General features: G+C 40.6%; 1 protein-coding gene across 1 annotated transcript; it reads left to right on the top strand.

Annotated features, from left to right (window-relative positions):
* Positions 1-2,818: 2,818 nt before the first annotated feature.
* On the top strand, positions 2,819-13,204 carry letm2 (leucine zipper-EF-hand containing transmembrane protein 2). Its single transcript, XM_084552472.1, has 11 exons — positions 2,819-3,080; positions 3,762-3,828; positions 5,806-6,349; positions 8,441-8,584; positions 9,157-9,300; positions 9,456-9,659; positions 9,761-9,880; positions 10,049-10,168; positions 10,666-10,767; positions 11,245-11,313; positions 12,168-13,204. Exons 2-11 carry the CDS (start codon positions 3,782-3,784, stop codon positions 12,222-12,224), a joined length of 1,551 nt encoding a protein of 516 aa, XP_084408598.1. The 5' UTR covers positions 2,819-3,080; positions 3,762-3,781; the 3' UTR covers positions 12,225-13,204.
* Positions 13,205-16,057: the final 2,853 nt, after the last annotated feature.

Here is a 16,057-nt window from a genome sequence, read left to right as displayed (position 1 = left end):
TGTTGGGCTCCTGCATCCTTAACTGTCTTTTTCTTTGACTGGACCTGTTGAAAATAGAAACACGTGCAGTTAAATGAAAAAAAAAAGCAGCGCTCCAATTAAACGATCATCACTCGAACAGAAAACACATCCAAACGATTCCAAGATCTTTAGCACCAGCTTTACACTACATATAGCAGCTCTCTGTCTGTGCATCGGGTCTAAGTGTTTAAGCATCCGTCAGATAATGTGCCCACTGCAGACTACACATGGCAGCTTCACAACGTTAAGCTCAGACGATCTTATCACTTCACCTATTGTTGTGCCTGGTTTGTTGTGTATCAGCTGTTTGGAGATAAATATTTAGGAAGACGTAACATGACACAAACTGAAACCTGGGCTCCGTTCATCCACGTCTCAAAGGATTGAAATTGAAATAATCTGCATAAATCACCACATCTTAAATGTTAAACTGTGAATGTTAGATACCTGTTCTCACAATCCAAACCACCTTTTTTCACAAGCTTAAACTGTCTTTTAAAATTCCTGGCAGTGTGAATTTAAGATTGGGAAGACTCCTCTATGGCAACCATTAAATCACAAGTGTAGTGCCTCTAAAACCACAAGCTATTGATCATTGCGTGTTTTAGTATCATCATCATCATCAACACCACCACAAACACATGGTGGGGTTGGCACCACAAACAAAACAAAGAGCAGCTACCAGGTTCTTGCTCGGCCTCTCATATTTGACACTTTTAATATCTGTGGTGATTAATTAAATCAGATTAAAAGCGTTTCGTGGACGCGGACCCATCCGCTGATTGAGGTTTAATTTGACAACTCAGGGTGCCCAGCACTGGAAAGGTGAATAATGGTGATGTAAACATCCATAAGGTGTCAACTGGCGGTCACTAGGTGCCCGTGTCGACTTCTAATATAATTACGGGCTCATATGCGAATGGGGTGAAGCTTAATACCCGGTTACAGTTGTGTGGTTTTGTTTAAACACGACTGCGCAGACAAAAAAAAAATGTTTCACTGAATGCTCTTATAGCTTCCTGCGATGCTAGCTTAAAGCTACCTGGCATCAAAGGGAGGGAAATGGGAGAAATGGGAACCGTTTAAAAGGTTTAGAAAAAAGAGACATAAAACACGGACACGACAGATTGTCTTTTGACACACGAGGCTAAACGCTTCCATTTATTGTTTGTACGTTAACGGGCAGCACACATGGATCAAGATGAAAGGGGAAGCTAATGTTGGCTAGGCTAACGTTCCATTGCCAATATGGCTGCCTTTGCCCCTTTAAATCAAATTGTCTGCCGTGATTATACCTCCATCACTGGCGGTTAGGAGGAAAATGTGCCCGAAAACAAGCTGGCTACGACCAAAAGCGGCCCGTGTGGGGTGCAAATATGAGGGGGGGGGGTAACAAGACACAGAAACGGCAAAACGTCGCTAAAGAGGGGAGCAAAAGGAGCAGCACAGATTTCGATGCCGAGTCGAAAGATGCAGGGAAATTAAAATAAAAAAACATGTCAGTACCTTCAGCGTGTCCCATTCTAAACACATACACCAGTCAGCAACGTGTCCTCGTGTAATCTATAAAGGGGAAAAATGAAAAAATAAAAAATAAAAAAAATAATCCTGTGATTATTGATAAAGCTCAGGCCTTTGCTTTTCGTTTTTTAACGCAATTCTCAACAGAGAAGGAGGAGGAGGGGGTTGTTACGCTATCTGGTCGCTACCCAATCCCAAAGCTTGGCTCTTCGTCAATGTAAAAGGACCGGAGCGTTTAGTCGAAACACCGCTGGAGAGACAAGCTAACGCTCAATTCTCGCCCTCTTCCTGTCTCTTTTATAATAATCTATAGCTCCCCTCTTCCTCTGGTTTTTAACAAAAGCGCCCCCTTGCTCCTAAAAAAAAAAAGGCCCGCTCGGTCTCCAGCTCAGCGCCAAATCACACAGATGCAGGCTGCAGGGGTCAACAGAGGCACTCCGGGATGTGTAGTTTACTTCACAAAGGCGCATACTTTAGCACTGAAACAGGAGTACGGGGCATCAAAAAGCAGCAGACAGCGGTAAAAGTCACGCCTTTTACGCTTTAGTGAAAGAGGAAATGATGGGTGTTATGTTATGAGAGCAGGATGTTTTTAAAAGAAAATAATATAATAAAAAATAAAATAAAAAAATAAAAAATAGGCTTAATTTTTTATTTTAAGGGTGTAATTTTGTAATGAAGTGTACAAAATAATTGTTGCTGATTATTTTCTCTCTCTCTCTCTGGCCCACAACGTCATGCAGAATACTGTAGTTACGTCTGCACCACGCTCTGATTGGCCCTTGAACGCCTCCTCGCCTGATCTGCAGCTGAGAGGAGGCGAAAAGGAAAGAGCTCTCACTCTGCCTCTATTTCAGATTAGATATTCACGGCAAAACCGTGGAATGAAAGAAAGGGCATAACACCGACAGAGAGATATAGAAATAGATAGAAACAGGGAGATTTGTTGATCAATAATAAATATGCAGCACTGAGTCGAAAATATCCTAACATCCACCAAGACACGGTCTGCTATGGTAACTACGTGTATGTCATTTAAAATATATAATTATTATTTTCATTCAGTTTTTATTCCCAAGCAAATTTATTTAGTAAAGGTGGGTTATATTCTTACTAATAGCAATAATAATTCTTAATTCTGTAAATGAAGTGGTTTTGGGTTGACGCCCACTTGTACTAAACTGACGATAGGATATTAAAAAAATAAAAAAAATAACAGAGTGATTCATCTTTCGTAATATACACGATCTTCGGATGCTTCGCACACAACATTCACGCATGTACAGTGTGACCTTTCAGTGCAGCTTGCCTGGGAAGGCTGCGCTGCGCGTTCAAGTCAGGATCAGTAAACACGACGCATCCAGATTGCGATTTTTAAACGGAATAAACCCCCACCGTAAATGGGTTTATCACAACATCAGACGTTGCCTGCGTCGCTCCCGTTTACCTCGACCGATTGTTTCGGATGGATTATCTCATTTAGGCCTTGCAACGCCCAGTCAGCAGCGGCAGCCATAGCTCGGTCATTGACGCTGGAGGTTAGTGGACTCGTCATACGCGGACTGCCATTTCGTTAGCTAGCGAGCTAACTAGCTTTAGCTTTAGCTTTAGCTAACTAGCCACCCGGTAGGTTAGCAGAGGGTTCTAGCTTGTAGGAAAGCGCTAGCATGTGCTAATGTAAACCATAACACATGAGTTGCTTCACTACTAACATTATATATATATATATATATATATATATTTTTTTAACTTTTTAATAAGCTGGAGTTTAATTTTAACGTTAACGGAAAAGTACCAAAACAGTGCTAGCAGGATTTCCTACCAAGTTTAGCCCCAAGTTACGTCAAGTGTCTGTTTAGCTTAATATACGTGATATAATACTACATTTTGAAGGTTTGTTTAAGTGAATTTCCAAATATAAGTCAACATTTTTTAATAATAATAATTGTCATAATTGAAATAAGTATTAGTAATAATAAGTATACGATGTTTGTCATAGCAACAGCCGGTGTAACGCTTGTAATGTTACATAATACTTGACATCCTGATGTAGTCATACTAATCATAGCAAGCTTCATCATTACTGGCTGCGAGGAGCACGTGTAAGTGATAGGACTGTGGTGTTTTTCCAGTCAGCCTCCAGTTGCACCACACGACTTAATTATAACCGGACCTCAGCATGACCCCCCTCCTCTCTCTTTCTCTCTGCCTCTTGACAGAAAACTCATCAGCCTCTACCATGGCAGTCTTCAGTCACCAGGTGCTCCTCGCCGTCACAAGATCAAGGTAAAGTGGACGGGACGTGGTTACATTTGTGTTTATTTATTTATCCTCGGAGCACACAGACAACGCAGAGTTTCCCCTCTTACTAAGGGTTGAAAACATGCTTTCTTTACACAGCACTGAGAGTAATTACAAGCTCTCGGACGTCTCTGTTTACACAGCTTCTTACACGATTACAGCGTTTTCTCCGTGTCTCATGACTCCAGTCACACACACACAGGAGGTACTGTTGATGCGAGGTTAGAAAAGTTAGTTTGCTTGGAGCCCTGGTTTATCCCTTTTGTCAGGGCTCACTGTTGGTAAAAGTCAGGTCATAACTCAAGTTGTACATTAAAGATTGGATGTTTGACGTTAGTATGTCTCAGATTAGCCAAAAACAGTAATTCCTACCTGCTTTTTGTATACATTTTAATGGCATTTAAGTGTATTTACTTGCGTCCACACTAATGCAATGGGAAATAGATAGATAGATAGATAGATAGATAGATAGATAGATACTTTATTAATCCCGAGGGAAATTCAAGCATCCAGTAGCAGTAACATACATTGAACATACAATACAAAAACTATATAAAAAATAGAAAGTAACTAGAAATAAAATGTTTTATACAACTATAAACTATTACAAATTACATTCATTGATTGAAGATCTATTTATCTGTATTGTTGTGTTAAGGAATATGTTTTTATGGGTCCTTGTTTAGCCACAGTCGTACCAGTGACAGCACACTAATCCATTTAAATCAAGTGACAGTAACATGCCAATAAACCTTGCACCGTGCCAACTGTGAGTAAGTAAACGATGTAGGATATAAATCATTTTTTGTATATGGGTTTCACAGGGAAGGGAATATGCACGTTGCATTACCGTATATTTTATTTCAGCTGCTCTGACTGTGTGTGGCGTGGGAGAGGCATTTGATTACAGTCACTAGGTGTGAACTACAGCAGGATTCAGTATCATCATAGGTCTGACTATGACTTGTTAATACTGTTCAAGAGCAGATGAATGTTTCCTAGAATGTAGAGGCTTGTGTGTTGTGATGATTCACCGTATTTTGGATTTGTTTTCTTTGAAATGTTTACCTAACATATGTCATAAATCATTCCTGAATAGGTATTACTGTGGGGCGTAGCTGTCTTAGTAACTTTTTATGGCTGCTCTGTCTAGCCATGGTGCTTTGTGCCAGGCTGTAGTTGGTAGGTTTTAGGTTTGAACTCAAATCATCACACGGTTAACTGGTTGTCTGTGACATATGGGCTTGTTTTTTGGGCAGATGGTACTTTACCTACTCAGCAGGTTAATCATTGATGCAACATGTTCCATAAATGTGTGTGGGGTAGTTTTTTGTGTACAGTGGCCAAGAAGAACCAAGTCAAGAAAAAGTTCAAACGTGTGCTAATGTTGTACTAAAATGACTGATATATATTATAGTTATTTATAAAGCGAATAAATAATAATATTTTTTGGTTTTAATTATTTAAATGTAAGGATTTGATGTGAGTCTCTTATTTTTATTTTTGCCAATTATGATGAGAAAAGAAATAGTCAATAGATAAATGATAAAACTAGTTCCTGGTCTGTGTATTTATCATAAAAAGACGACAATAGTAGCATTTGTTTGCGATCTATATTTGTCAATCAATCCAAATCTGAGCCCAAATCCTCACTTTGGAAAATATTCAGAGAGAGAGAACTTTGGTATTTCATGTAAAAAGAAAAATTAATTAAAATAAATGCTAATCAACTGGCTAAAGTCTAAATCCAGTGATTTTTCCCTTATAAGTCAAGAGAAATAAGAAAGTTAAACTGATGCACTTTCACTTTCTTTAAAAGTATTATCAAAATAATAATTGTGGATATATAGTTTATTACATTAAGTAGTCAGTCCATCACCTCTGAGCACTAATAGCTCAAGCTAATATCCTCTTGCACCAGTATTATGTAACGTCTAACTTGTTATTCTTCTCTGTCAACAGGGGGTCATATTTGTTATCCAAGAGGCACAACTGCTCCTCTCTGTCCTCCAGAGCCTATCTTCACATAGACCCTCCTCGCCACCACGCGTGTTCATTCCCACTCAGGCACTCCCGCTACGGCTACCCCCACTCCCTCCGAGGCCATGCCCTTGGCCGAGGTCATAGCGCCGCCCTGCTCGCCCGCTCTCTACACAGCTCAGGTGTTTGGCTCCAGGACATAAAGCAGGAGGATGCTAAGCCCACGCCAGCCGCTACCCTGGACACGTCTCCAGAATCTAAAAAGGACTCTGCGGCTGCTGCATCTCAGTCCCAACCTCCATCAGCTCCCACTCCTGCGTCCACTACTACCACAGCAGCCGCCGCCGCTGTCTCTCCAGCTCAGGAGAGGGCAATCGCGAAAAAGTCTCTGTATCAGAGGATTGTGGATGAGTTGAAGCATTACTACAACGGCTTCCGGTTACTCGGCATTGACATCAGCATTGCTGGCAGGATGGTGTGGAGGCTGCTGCATGGACAGTTGCTTACACGCAGAGAGAGGAGAAGGGTAAGAGACGTTAAATGTACCTTATGGTATAATTTTTACACGGAAACCCCAATAACACCAAGCACCGCATAGCTTGTCACTAAATATCGTGTCATTCATTAAAAGAAACACTTAATCAGGCACATTTTTACAACTAAATGCAATCAAAACCAACGGATCTAAAGCAAAATTTTACATTTAGGTAGATTGCGCTAGTCAGCTTTACTCATACGAGCCGTCATTATGAATCACAAATTTGCCTCAAGCAGCTTCACAATCTCTGCAGCGTATGACACAATCTCTCCTTTCACCTTTGATTCAGATACGTGTCTAAAAATAGAGCGTAACTAAGGACATATCAATGTGGCACCTTTCATGCTGCAGACAGAAAGCATCAGACAAGATAAGAAGAACACACACAGAGAAGATTATATTAGAGCAAAACGGATCGAAATGGCCGAGCTGTTGTTTTGGGTACTAATAACATTAATAAAGTGAAGTTTCAGCTCTTACACACAATATTATTTTATTATACACTGCATACAACTTGAGGTTTTTACAACCATCTAACCAGAACTTATTAAAAAAGAGGGATATTTTATCTCTTCATATATTAAATAGATTTTGTGTTTTGTCTTTTAAACACGTATTGAGCATTTTACTCTCTTTGTGCATATTCTATCGCATAAATTACCAATTAGAAAATAATCAGCATGAAGAGATGATTAAATTAATGGTTGGGCCAAGGGTGGAGACTCTTAAACCAGCATTTAATGATAAATAAAACATTTAACGGACAGCAAATGGGTGCATTCAAGCCGTGAAACTAACTTGTTTCTAATGGTAATGCAGCTGAAAGTAATGGCTTCAGCTGTGGCTCTTCAGTTTATTTTTTCAGGTGGTAAAATAATTTAAATTTATCTAAACAGATCTGCTCTGTCCTAAAATCAATCAATTGCAGCCTCTTTTTATGTTATTGCCCTAATGTTGTCATAAGTTGCCCTCTGGCCACAATAGCAGTTCGTCTGGTTTCCATTTATTGCAAAAGACTTCAGAAGTAGTCAGCCTGGTTCCCTCTCAGCCTCTTCCTCTGCGTTATCAGTCCGTCTGGGATTTATTTTATTGCCTGAGGCTTTTGAATGTTTCACACCTGTACATGTCAACAAAGAATGTGCACCGTGTGTCCCTGAAGACGTAACTAATGTGAGCAACAGCACGCACAGTAAATCATTCACTGCGGCGTTCAACGTGTTCACCAGCAGCAGCAGCCTAGCACTTTATGTACTCAGCTTTCTCATTCTTATAATCCTGAATCGCAGGTTAAAGTCTACGGTGGCACCAAAATATAACGTTATTTATTATGTCATCAAGTACCTTTTTAAATGTCATGATTGTTTTCTTTTTCCCTGAATCGTTTGAATGTCCTTAAGTGTTGTTTTCTACAAACGGCAGCACATTAGAGGCATAAAATACCCGCAAAGCAAAGCTCAAAATACACAAAATATCTGTGTAGATGTACATTAGAGCCCAATTAATTTTGGATTTAAAGAAATTAAATGGCAATATCCACACATATTAATTTGCTTACACAGAAACATCACATTTAAGTTGCTAAAAGATGTTTTACATGAAAACTAAGCCAGCTGTAACGGAGACATGGATTCCTCAAACCTTTTTGCCCTTTCTTTAATTAAATTTCTCTTTACTTAGTGGCCGACATGCAGTGTAAGCCCATAGCAGATGACATTGTACGGACCCAGACTCTGTTGTATGTTTATTTGGACTGAATCTAGTTGCTCTGGCATCACCCTCAGGTGAACCCTCTGTGTACTCGCTCACTGTGCCAACTTCAGATACGTGTTATCTCACTTTATGAAGATATGACATTCGTCCATCATTGCGGGAGGACATACTGTTACTGAATGTCTCAACCCACATGCTGTGCACATACTGCTGTGGATCTATATTTGGGCTGTATTAGAAGAGGACTGCCAGGGACATGAAACTCATCTTACACACCCCTATATGCTCAGCCGCCGGCAGCATAACCCACCGGCTCCTGTTACCCAACTTTTTCTAACGCAATCATTGTCTTTCTTTGTGTGTTTACAGCTGATGAGGACCTGCGCCGACCTCTTCCGTCTCGTCCCCTTCATGGTGTTCATCATCGTTCCTTTCATGGAGTTCCTTCTCCCCGTCTTCCTCAAGCTCTTCCCAGAGATGTTGCCCTCCACGTTTGAGACGGAGTCCAAAAAGGCACGTGTTCATGTGCACATAGACATAGACAGACAAACAGGCACACCCTGTCACATCTGAGTGACCTGCCAATAGAGTTCACTGTGATTACATAACTTCACAGATATGGTTTCTGTGCTAAGAACCGCTCGGCATGCAGGCAGCTGACTTTGTGTTACCTTGGGAGCTGACATGTAGGCCTTTAAGTATTTTATTTATAGGGTTATTAATTATGATCTTGTCTCTCCTGTAGGTCTCCACTGACTTTACAGTGCTTGTAAATACTAAAAGTGTTACCCCGTAGCAAAGCTGTCATCATAGTGAAATGTTAACATGAGATTCCTTTAGTAAACCTTTAGTTTCCTGAAAAGAAAGGAGCAGGTTTCTATGCTGGTAAAGTGACCTGTTAACTAACTATAGGGATTAATAAGAGAAAAAGCTAAACCAATGACTATCCACCGGCCTAGAAATGTCAACCTCACCGTAGAGCTTTAGAGAAATTGTAGTATATTCAGATAACGTTCTTGAGACAAGGGCTCAGGAGAGTTTTTTTTCTTTAAACTAACCTGCCTGTCTCTGTCGTCTTCGTCCAGGAGGAGAAGCAGAAGAAAGGTCTGGCTGCGAAGCTGGAACTGGCCAAGTTTCTCCAAGAGACCATCGCTGAAATGGCCCGAAGGAATAAAGCGAAGGCTCAGACGGAGGACGAGACGCAGCGCTTCTCCACATACGTTCAGAAGGTGAGTCACTGCAAAGGTAAAGCTTGAAAATACACGTTTATTTTTACTTACACAGAGTATGCACGCCAGCTAAAGTATAGGAAAGTTTTTAATACGCAGCTTCATGACATTCGCTACGATTGCTTCACGCTAGCGACTCTGTGTCTCTGTCTCAGGTCCGGGGCACCGGTGAGCAGCCCTCCACGAAGGACATCGTGCGGTTTTCGAAGCTCTTTGAGGACGAGCTGACGCTGGAGCACCTGGAGCGGCCCCAGCTGGTGGCTCTGTGCAAACTGTTGGAGCTGCAGCCCATCGGCACAAATAACTTGCTGCGTTTTCAGCTGATGATGCAGCTCAGGACCATCAAGTCAGACGACGAGGTGAGTCGGAGGACGCGGACCTGGCCTGTCAACTGCTGCACACCATTTTATTATTTTATTTAGGTCCGTTTTTTACACTTCCTCTCTCCGTTTCTTCCCAGATGATTGCAGCAGAGGGTGTGGCAGCTATGAGTGTGTCAGAGTTACAGTCAGCATGTCGTAGTCGTGGGATGAGGTCTCTGGGTCTCACCACCGATCAGCTACGTCAGCAGATGCAACAGGTGAGAAAATTATTACTTTTTTTTTTGCTTTTATTTGCTTAACAGACATAAAAGCATGATCCATTTGCTTTGCAGTAACTGAGGCTTCTCTCTGCATGATTGAGAAAGACTGTAGACAATAACGCCAAGATTTTGGATCTCTTTTAATAAATGCTCTTCTCCGTGTAGTGGCTGGACCTGCACCTTAAGGAGAACGTTCCTCCATCGCTGCTGCTGCTCTCCAGAGCCATGTACCTGACGGACCTCAAACCAAAACCCCTTGTTATCCCGCCCGTTCCCAAACTCGAGGTTCGTCTACAGGCCACACCACTGCACGCACACACACTCGAATGTCCAGATTAGAGAGAGCTATACACCGCTTAACATTCCAGTTCTTAAATGGCCGGTATGCAGGTCACTGATGTCTGGTACATGCAGTCTCTGCTCTCCTGATGAAAGTACAGACTGTTACTCAAGCCCTTCTGAGGTTCACAAGTCCTCCAGTGTGTTGGTAACTAGAGCAGCAATAAGTGATTTACAAGTTAGCCGTAATCTAATAGTGGGTTTATCGAAGACGGAGAGTGAAAATTTCCCTCAATTTTCAGAGCAAGAAGTGGCGACCTCAGTTTGTTAAATATATCAAACCAACAGGCCAAAACCAAAAGATATTTGTACACATCTAAGTGACGTAACTATAAGCAGATAACACATACCTCATAACCACTTAACAGGAAAAAAACTGGAGCAGCTTCATCCCGTGGTCTTGTGTCAGATGTTGTCCTCTTATCAGCTCTTTGTCTTCGTAGAAGCCTGCTGCTCCTCCTTCGGTAGAGAACACGGGAGCCAACGCGGCCCCGGTCAATAGTGACGTGTTGGCCGACCCTGCTATCATCATCAAAGACAGACCGGTCAGTGCACAGGGGGAAAACTCATACACAGTAGCAATAGATAAGACAGAGTCAAGATATTTACGCACTCACGCAAATCACTTATCTGTATTTATCCACAAAGTATTCCAGATGCTTAAAGGAGCAGTCTGATGTTTAGATAAATTAACTTATTTTCTTGAAACTTAAAGATTGATACTTCACTGCAGCCATTAGCTTAGCATAAAGACTGCTCAGTGGTGACAAGATCTCTAAAAGCTAGCTTATTAATACATTGTCTTGTTTATTTGATCCACACACCGTCACACTTTGTACAGATAAAACTCGTATCAGTCGTTTTCTATAAAATCCAGACTATTTCTTTAAGCTACACCTTTAAAAGTTGAAATAACAGATTAATAAAAGCTAGATAAGCGTATCTGGAGGGGCTGTTTAATAAAAGATTAATAAAACAATCCCACATTTATTTAATTTTTTCTTTTCCTCCATGTATTGAAGGTGGAGGAGATGAGAGACAAGGCTCCCGTGGTGTCGGACAAACCTCTGACTCCTGCTGAAGTCCTTCAGGTAAACACCTGCTGCTGCTGCTGCTGCTGCTCGGACCTGCAGCGTCCACAGAAACCAGCGTGGGGTTTTTTCGTAATCCAATTAGTTCTTCCTGCTTTGATCTCGTTCACATGACCCTGCTAATCTGTCATGGTGGGACACAAAGTACACGAATACACTGGGGGGAAAGTCTAGAGACTTGTCTGGAAGTCTGTTTAGTTTAGATCTGTACAAGTAAACGTAAAAGAGTTAACCGGTACAGAAAGCTGCTGGCAAACCAGGAAGTGCAGCAATTAAATCTGTGTACGGTTTAAAAATAACTTATAAATATAGACCTATCGCTGTCAACATGTGAGCAGCTTCCAGGCGTCCAGACGCCAATGCACATGTCAAACCTCAGTGTAGAGACATTGTTATTTATGCTGTAAGAAGCCGTGAACTTGTTTACATTCATAAGGATTAATGTGAACACTTCCTAATTTAGCAGCATTAAGACTGAAAACAAGTCTTATTTAAATCTTCTCTGGGAAACTGTAGTTATATTTGTAATCTCTCCATTAATTTATTAATATTTAAACAACCGTCTTGTCACCAAATCTAAGACAACTCTCCAGCGCAGAAAGTTTATTTGGCTTAGCCAGTGCACCCAGGTCTCATGATAAAAACCATGTCACCTATTTCCTTCCAAAACACGGTTACGTAACATGTTTAAAGTTAAAATCCATTTAACTAAATTTCCATCCCTTAATATACGTGTCCACAGATCTGATTCTGGTAACATGTATTTGCCATGTAAGATGTGGTGTCAAACATTAAACATCAACAAGGAATTGGTTTTTAGATGTCACCTGAAGTGAATCCTGTCTAATCCACAGGCCAAAGCAGCAACAGAGGTGACCCAGAAGAGCAAGATGAGTGCCAACGGCGTGTAAAGAGGAGCAGGAGCCTCTGGACCGAGGACAGCATGGACTCCCTGTAGGGAGAGGCGTAAAGAGGGTGTAGGGGACAGGTCTACATTTCAGTAGATTTATGGATGGATCACCATAAACCCCCCCCTCTTCTCTCTTTGGACCTAAAGTCCAGCTGCCGTCTCTGCTTCGTCTCAGCAGCTGCGTCTTATTACCCTTGACCCGGTGCTTTTCGTATTCGTGCACTCCGTTCTCTGTAGCTCTCCTGACATTTCACTGGACTGGCAGACCACTGTTGGCGGGAGCTCTTTGACCCAACGTCCTGGAAGTCTGTCTGGTGGTTTCTCCCTTCAGTCCAGATGGTCTCCTCCTTCTGTAAATTTGTAAATATCATGTATATTTTTGTCTTGCATCGGAGAAGCAGCAGTTTTGTACAGTTCGCTATGCAAAGGCCAAGTTAATCCGTTTTATTTTCTTTTATTTGCAGACAGTTTTTTTTTTTTTTAACGTTCAGAATATGACAGAAGTCAGAAATACTTCAGCTGCTTCAGCTCACCTTCATTGTTGCTCAGTGAGCTCCGATGTCTAGAAGCAGACGCCAAAACATGGAACATCCAGGACCTGCAATTGAATAAAATGCAAACGGTTCAGTTAAAAAATGTCAGAAATCCGTTTTTGTCTGCAGATGGAGCAGTAGATCTGGACTGGCCCTGACGTTAGCATAGTTCGCCGCTGCTATAATTAGTGAATGAAGACTTGTACATTATTAAGAGCAGGTTCCCTCCTCAAACCTAGAAGTGATTTACTGTCTGCCTCCACTGAAAAGACAATCTGTTAGAAATGCAGATTTTTATTTACATATACAGAGTATGTATTGTGTTTTAACACTATGATGCTAAAATGTCTTTAAGCTGAAAAAAAAAAAGAGAGAAAATACTTGATGTTACCGATATAGATATATTATTAACGTGGGGGAGAAGATTAAATCCCGGCGCCACACATGAGATTGATATTTTTGGTATTGTTTAAACCGATTGACCCAGACGTCCTTTAAGTTTGATCATAAAGGTAGAGATTGGAGCATTTAAAACGGTTTTGTGTGTGTTTTTGACAACGCTCCAGATTCTGTCACTCCCCCGTATAGATTTGACATCGATGGATGGAGTTGCTGTCCATTTTTCCCCCTCGTTGCTGTTTATCCGTAGGCACCTCCTAGAAGGAGTGGAGGCATTCGAAAGCCAAATGATTGCTGGTGAACATTTTGTGTTATTGGTTTTACATATGTGCCTAAGGCTAAAGGGCAATTGTTTGCATTTTTTTTTCATCAGAGGAGATATTTTCTATATTATACCATATCCGCTTGTGCTTTGATTTTTCTTTAAAAGCGCCCAGTTGCACCTTTTCTCTTCAGTGGAATGTCTCCCTTTCCCTTTCCCATTTGTTCTCAGAAAAATCTTACAAGTGTCGATACGGATTTGAAAAGCAAAGATCTTCACTTGTGACGTGTGAAGGAGATCAAGACAAAAAACATGAAAAATAATCAGAATAGTTGCTTCATTTACTCTAGTTTGTGCTCTACTGCCATTTTTTTAAAAACGTTACGGTGTTTCCCCGTGAAGTACTGATTAGATGTGAAATGATTTGTGCAACTTTTATGGCAGTTTTTAAAAGAAAAGGGTTGGTGCTTTTTTTTTTAAAGAGTAACTTCACAACATGTTTTTTTTTTAATTCCCTGTCCGTTCTGGTTAAAAGTTTGAGTGCATCACAGCAGGTCATCAAAACCAAGATTACCTTTCAGAAACAGTTTATGTGGAGGGCTTTTCTGGTCTGATTTGTTCAATGACTGCTACAGACTGAAAATAGTTTCTACAAGATTAATTCTTCTGCATCCACAGCTCGTTTTTGTCCTAAATAACCGTTCATCTTACCTTTCATCTGCGCTGTGCTCTGTCTAAACACTATTGCTGCCGACTGCTCTCACAGACGGTTTGTTTTCTTGTTCAACATTGCACTGCTGTCCCGTTACGTTTTTACCCCTGTGTTACTTCTTACCAGAGCAAAAGTGTTTTTGGGGGGTTGGGGGGGGGGGGAGAAAAAACTGAATTGACATGATTAAAATGATAACACCCTTTTACAACTGTCTTCCTTTGTATTTTTTGTTGAAATTATCACCACTAATGATAAAAGTAGCACAACAACATAAACATTTTATCCTCGTTTATGCAAGTCAAGTAGATTTTTAAAAATGTTTCATGGCCAGCAGATGGCGCCATTGATCACAGAAAAATTGGAGCCATGTCGTCTTAACTTTAATCATTTAAATGGTGTCTTTTATTCCAAGAAGTTGTTAAAAAAAACCTTGTTTAAGTCGATTTATAAGGACGTCAGTGTGACTCGGTAAAACCTGAAGAAGTTCGAGAAAGACATCAAAAGGTTTCTATTGAACTTCAGTGATCATTTCACCCAAATCACACTTACAAAAGGTGTTGCTTTTCTTTTATGTGAATAGTTTTTTGCCAAACCTCAAACAAATTTAAGAATACATATGTATATATATATATATATATATATATATATATATATTCCTCCAGGCCTGTTTTAAAAGTTTGTTGCATCTGCCTGTGCCTCACCTGTACTGTCCTGCATATCTTTTATGCTGCAAGTAAAGTAAAGTCCCCTGTACAGGTAATGACAGCTCAATTGCATTTGTTTTTTGTTTTTTTTTTTCGCCCGAACTTATAATTTAATAAATAATCACCAGCAATGTGCAGCATATCTTTACATCCATGCGTGCAAGATTTCTATCGGCGCTTATAAAACAAGAGTTTAACAAGGACTGCATCACTTTAAGGCTGCAGGCTTAACAAGACCACAGGAGTCAGATGGATAAAGATGTGTGGCGCAAAAGAATATGAACACTGTAGTTAGTTATTGAACTGTAATCTGCTGATTTAGTTATATATATACGTATTATACAATAGGCCTACGGTTTAGTTTATCCCAGAACAAAAGTCCTATTTTCACTGGTTGATATCTGCTTTCTTCCCTTCTTCCGGTTCATGTTAATCTTTAACTGGCTGGAGGAAAGTTTGGTGGGGTAATAAAGCCTATCAAAATATTAACATAGAATAATTACAAGTACAATGATATTGAGATATGATATTGTTTTGTTGATTAATTTGGGGTAGATTATTAAAACACAGAGTAAAACATTTGGCCTAATGCAGAATCAACTTTGTCCCTCGCTCGGGGGCATGAACATGATCTACATTCTTATCAGCCTCTACTCGACTATGTGCTAAATTAAGAAGCTGTCATTAGCATTTAGCTGAAGGCATCACTGCCTCACAGAGCCACAAAGACAGCTGTTGACTGTTTTTTTATCAAATTTTACTATAAATAAACTTGGCCGGTTGTCAGGGTGGATTAGTTTGCACTCTGGCTCTGGTACAGTCTCTCTGCTATGGTGATGATCTGTGTATGGGGTTGCTAATGTTGACGTGCAATTCAGAATCCCGTTTGAGAATTTTCTTTTGAAAATCTCTCCAGGATGATGCAGATTGTTATCTTCTGATAGTGGACTCAAGCCATTGTTTTGTACGGTAGGCCTATGTCACATGTTTGGGATGTTTTTAAACTTCCCTGTTTGCCTTTTGCCTTTCTCTTCCCTCTCTGGTGATCGCTGAAGTTCTCTTAAAGTGTAAGACCTCTGAGGATCTGATCGACTGTCAGATTTGTGCACTGAAAGATTTCCTGCGCCATTTGAGTTTATTTTTGCTGAAAATGGATGAAGATTATTTTCTAACACTGTGTAGACTGTGGTGTCTGATTACCAAGGATAGAAGGCAAGAACAATA

This window comes from Chelon labrosus (assembly GCF_963514085.1).
Source record: "Chelon labrosus genome assembly, chromosome: 9".
In the NCBI taxonomy this organism is placed as follows: domain Eukaryota; kingdom Metazoa; phylum Chordata; class Actinopteri; order Mugiliformes; family Mugilidae; genus Chelon; species Chelon labrosus.
Note: the sequence above shows the minus strand (reverse complement) of the source record. Positions and strands in the feature narration are given on the sequence as shown.